Raw genomic sequence first — 5,093 nt, forward strand, 5'->3', positions numbered from 1 at the left:
CTAAAATATCAAAACACCTCAAGGCGCTCTCTTTAAAAGTAAAATCAATAATAATTTTACTCTCACGGCTTCTCACGTTATTTTTAAGCTGTGTCTGGGTCGAGGACATGCCTCACATGACCGCGCAGCTGTCTCAGGCGGATTTGATGATGTCTCCGCTCAGAGGTCCGTGGACTTTTGGTCATTCGTTTTGAAAACGGATATTTTATTTTAATTTCATATTCCAAATCCATGTAAAAAAATAAATGAAAAGACGTGCCGTTTTCTGTTACCTATTCTTTGCGAATTTGTGTTTTGATTTCAAATGGGGGGAAAAGAAATACAATTCGTTTGATAATGTATGGATTTGGAGTAGAAAATTAAAATAAAAAAAAAAAAAAAAGATCAGACCCTCTGATAACTTCAGTCTGAGAAGCTTCTCATCTACATGATGATGAAGGCAGGGGTAAAAAATGTTCTACTGTTATTTTATCTAACCAGCATGACTCATCCCCACTGCATCTGACAAGCCTCAACATATTCGTTGCATCAGTCTGCATCAGCTGTTAGTCATTCAGTTTTCCTCCTTGCTACCATATGGAAGATGTACTTAGAAGAGCTGAGTTTCAGTATGTCTCTCTCTGCCTCTATATTCACTTTCTTGCTGCTTTTCGCCCTCATCGTGCCTGTTGAAGGTAAGTTTTCACTACAGTAAACGTCATTATTACCTATTCTTTTAGAAAATATAATCATCTGTTCTTGGCAGTGTTTCTTTTGTGCTGATACTGTTTCTTGTATAGGTAGAGTTTTTGTTAACAGTTGGCTAAATAGATTTGATGATGTCATTAAAGTCAATTTATATTCTGATGTGAATCTCTCCTGTGCTTTTCTAGTCTGTGTATGTCACATTTTATTTAAGGGAAGCAATTTATAACAATGTTGATACAAGATGATACAGGGTTTTAAACTAAGACTGGCAGGGTTGGACAGAAACACAGACAAAGTTCTTAAGATACAAATATTTAAAAAATTAGCTGTTAATATTCAAAGTTAAGTATCTTGTATATAGTTAAGTATCTTGATTGTTCAACTGTCATAAATTAAATAATGCCACATTTCTTATGATGTAACATGAAGCAAAAAGCAGGACAATCAGTTGACTCATGTAAGGGCTTGTACACCTTTAAGTACAGCGCTTACTTTGTCCATACACTTATTGTGTTTGGGGAACAGTTCAGCTGCTTCCATTTCTCATTCTCAAATTAATATAAAGTATTTCTGCTACTGTTAAACTGTCTGCTGTGGTACTTCTTTCTGGATGTGTATTTACTGAGTTGAGTTTAAGGTGTTTTCTCAGTAAATTAGTCAGACATAACTGAAACCTCACTGCTCTGTGATTTAATAACAGCTGCTTTAAACTGCAGTAGCGGTTAGTCTAAACACAGCTGTGAACATCTGGTTCAACAAATAAAGGTTTTGGGTTAAACTGTTGACATATTTTTATTAATATCCAACAAAAAAAAAAAAAACGTAATTTTTTAACACTGCAGCTAAGAAGATGTCTCAAAGCTGAAATGATATTTATTTTGATTGCTTATTAGTCATTTTGACTTAAGAAAAAAACTTTTCAGTGTCTCAGATCAGTAAACTGGATGTTGACTGGATAAAAAGACATCAGGGAAAACTGGGATAGTGACTTTAAATAGCTTTGAAAATGACAGTCGACAGTGTTTACAGCCTGAGCCACGCTAGCTTTTAATGCATGTCCTAACTGGGTTAAAATACTTTAACTGGAACAAATAAATATTGAAGGAAGAGCACAAACCATCATTCAGGTTATAAATGAGGATCCAATAAAGTAAAGCAACAATCAGCACACCAGTCACAACTCTGACTGATCCCTCTTTATAAACTGACTTTTAAATGTTGTCGTCCTCCTGTCTGTCCGTCTGTGAGGAATTGAGCCATGAAATTTGGCGTATGTGTCGTCGCCTCTTCCAAGATGTGCAATATAATCATGTTCCTGGATGTTTAGTACTCTTTATACACTTTGGTTGTATTTATCTGAAGTGGAGAGTAAACAACATGGAAGATTTCAGGTGGCTAATGCTAGGATAATATATGCTAATGATATGCAGCCTCTTTCTCATGGCCCATTTACTCATGGTCTTAAATAGTACAGACTGTGACTCATCATTGAGCAATATTAAAGCCATATGTACTGCTCAGCAATATTGCTCAAGTGTGAACAACATGGTTGCATTATGATTATAGTGATGTTATACAACATTCATTCATATCAGCAGATTATGTAATATCTGTGCATTATGTAGTAATTTTCTTGACACAGAAGTGTATAATATGATGTGAATAACTTGTATGAATTATGTCTGACTTATTGTTCTACATTATATAGACAGAAAGACCGTATGTAGTATATACACCCTTGTACAAGAGTGCAGTGTGTATTTTCACTACTTTGTTTACGATGGAAATTTTTTGTCTTTTCTACAATGTGGTACCAGAAGTATTTGTAGAAATTTTACAGATGATCACAGAATATCAGTCTCATACTGCATGCTTAAAATTGTTTTCCTTTAATGAGGGTTTTTTTTTCTTTTTTTGCTGGAATATGTATTATATCTATACTAACCCAGGGGTGAGTAAAAGTATTTGGATAAAAGTTAAGGACAAGGCCTTCAAATTAGGGCACATGTTGCTCTGTTATGAAATGAGGCTGTAATGTCATCCTGACTTCTACATATATTTTATATTTTCATTCCCTTCAGGTCAGTTTCATGTGGTTGGATCTCGTCACCCTATCACAGTTCCCCTGGGGGATGATGTCATCCTACCGTGTCACGTGGAGCCAAAGTTTAATGTGGCCGGGCTGACTGTAGAGTGGGCGAGACCAGAGCGTCGACCTGACCCCAACGATCGGCTGAGCAGAGTGGAATATGTTCATCTTTACAGAGACGCCCATGAGGTCCCCGACATGAAGATCCCATCATACATCGGGAGGACAGAGTTGTTCACAGATGGCCTGAGAGAAGGAAACATCTCTCTAAGAATCACTAATGTGACGCTTGAAGATGAAGGAAGATACAGATGTTTCATCCCAAAGTTAAAGAGTCAAAGAAAGTTTTCAGTTGTTCATCTGATTGTTGGTGAGTTAAACTGAAAATATTTTTGCTGTGTGCTTGGGTTATGCTACCAATAACTTATTTTTGCTTTTGTTCTTTGAAGAACTTCTGAATATTATTTTGTAAATAATTTAAGTTCTTTTCTCTCATACTTAAATTCAGCTAAATCTGTGACAACAGAGACACCACTGCATCCTGAAACTCTCCAAACTCCTGATCCGATGGAAGAGTTTCACACTAAAGGTGAGAACATGAAATCAAGACAATGAAAAAGTCTCAAAATCAACAATTTCCAGCTGGATTTAAATCAGCTTCCTGATGTGGTTTTCTCTCACTGATGGCAGCCTTGCTGTTGGGGCAGCACGCTAGTTAGCACTGTTGCCTCACAGCAAGAAGGTTCTGGGTTTGAATCTGCAATCTGCCCACAGCCTTTCTCTGTGGAGTTTGCATGTTCTCTCCAGGTGCTCCGGTTTCCTCCCACAGTCCAAAGATATCCAATCAGTGACGTTAGGTTAATTGGTGATTCTAAATTGCCCATAAATGTGAATGTGAGTGGTTGTCTGTCTCTCTGTGTTAGCCCTGTGACAGGCTGGAGACCTGTCTAGAAGGTACCCTGCCTATGACAGCTGGGATAAGCTCCATTACCCCCGTGACCCTGAATTAAATAGACGGGGGCGGATGAATAGATGGAGAGCATGTTCAGAATTCTGGGACTTGTAGTATTAAACTGACATTCAGGACTGATCTCAATAATTAGAACTTTATTTCACTGTTGTGTATCTTCATGTAACTTGAGTGCTTGGTAGTTCAATAAATGTGACACTGGTTCTCATTCATGTTGTTTCTGATGTTTTCCAGTAAGTCATCTGTGTTTGGTTTTCTTCGCAGGTGGTTTGTCCCGCCGGAGCCGACTGATCCCAGTTGTGGTTTTCAGTGTGTTGGTTCTCCTCTGTGTTGCAGTCGGAGCGCGCTGGTTCACTGAGTCAAAGCGTCAAAAACAAGAAGTATGTTAAAGTCTTAAAACACTGATTTTATGCATTTACCTCATGGTTGAAGGATGGAAATAAGGAAAACTGTGTGTGTGGGTGGGAAAAGTAATTTAAAAAATATTTTTATGTTCTTTCTTCCTCCAGCTCAAGAAAGGACTTCCTATTTAGGTTCTTTGCTCAAGGGCACTTTGGAAATATTAACAGAGAAGAAAGCACCACCCACTTACCTCACCCAGATTACTTCTTTTAGGATTCAAAGCATCAACTTTTCCAGGCTCATGTGGACACAGTGGTTCTGCAGAAGAAGGGCCAATAATTCATCTGGATCCAAGTGAACTTTAACCCCTGTAAGGATGCCGGTGGCTTGTGTGACTGGTCTGGTGACTTGAGGAGGACTCAGTTACAGAAAGAACAGTTTGAGGCAAAGTTGAGCTGTGGCAAAAAGGTGGAATTTACTTTCACAACTGTGAAGTAGCGTGTTGTACTGCAGTGCTTTGTGTGTTTAGCTGTCCTGACACTAATGCTGAATTTCTTGCTGTGACACTTGGATCAGATCTTGTTTCCAAGACAAAAAGAAGTATTTACCTGTATCTGCATAACTTTTTACTATGAAGTTCTTTGAATGTTGAAGTTTGAACTGTGGACAGAGTAGATGCAGCTTGTAGGAACATGAAATGTTAAACCTTTACAAAAATCTGACTAAAACCTGAGGATCTAAGATTTTCCACAAACATGGCAGGTTTAGATATGAAAATGTCAACCTGTTTAAGATTGAAGTCGATCCTTGAATTTTAATGGCACATGAGTAATATTTGTACCTTTTTTTTTTTTTTTTTTTTTTTTTTTTTTACCTCCGCCAAGTAGGTTATGTTTTCGGTCGCGTTGGTTTGTTTGTTTGTTTGTTTGTTTGTTTGTCAGCAGGATTACTCCAAAAGTTATGAACAGATTTTAATGAAATTTTGTGGAGTGGTTGGAAATGACA

At 37.6% G+C, this 5,093-nt stretch overlaps 1 protein-coding gene across 1 annotated transcript; it reads left to right on the forward strand.

Moving 5' to 3' along the window:
• Positions 1–583: 583 nt before the first annotated feature.
• On the forward strand, positions 584–4,576 carry LOC115797588 (myelin-oligodendrocyte glycoprotein-like). Its single transcript, XM_030754187.1, has 5 exons — positions 584–674; positions 2,769–3,146; positions 3,285–3,365; positions 4,011–4,126; positions 4,256–4,576. Exons 1-5 carry the CDS (start codon positions 584–586, stop codon positions 4,277–4,279), a joined length of 690 nt encoding a protein of 229 aa, XP_030610047.1. The 3' UTR covers positions 4,280–4,576.
• The last annotated feature ends 517 nt before the right edge of the window (positions 4,577–5,093 follow it).

This window comes from Archocentrus centrarchus, chromosome 18 (genome assembly GCF_007364275.1).
Source record: "Archocentrus centrarchus isolate MPI-CPG fArcCen1 chromosome 18, fArcCen1, whole genome shotgun sequence".
Taxonomy (NCBI): Eukaryota; Metazoa; Chordata; class Actinopteri; order Cichliformes; family Cichlidae; genus Archocentrus; species Archocentrus centrarchus.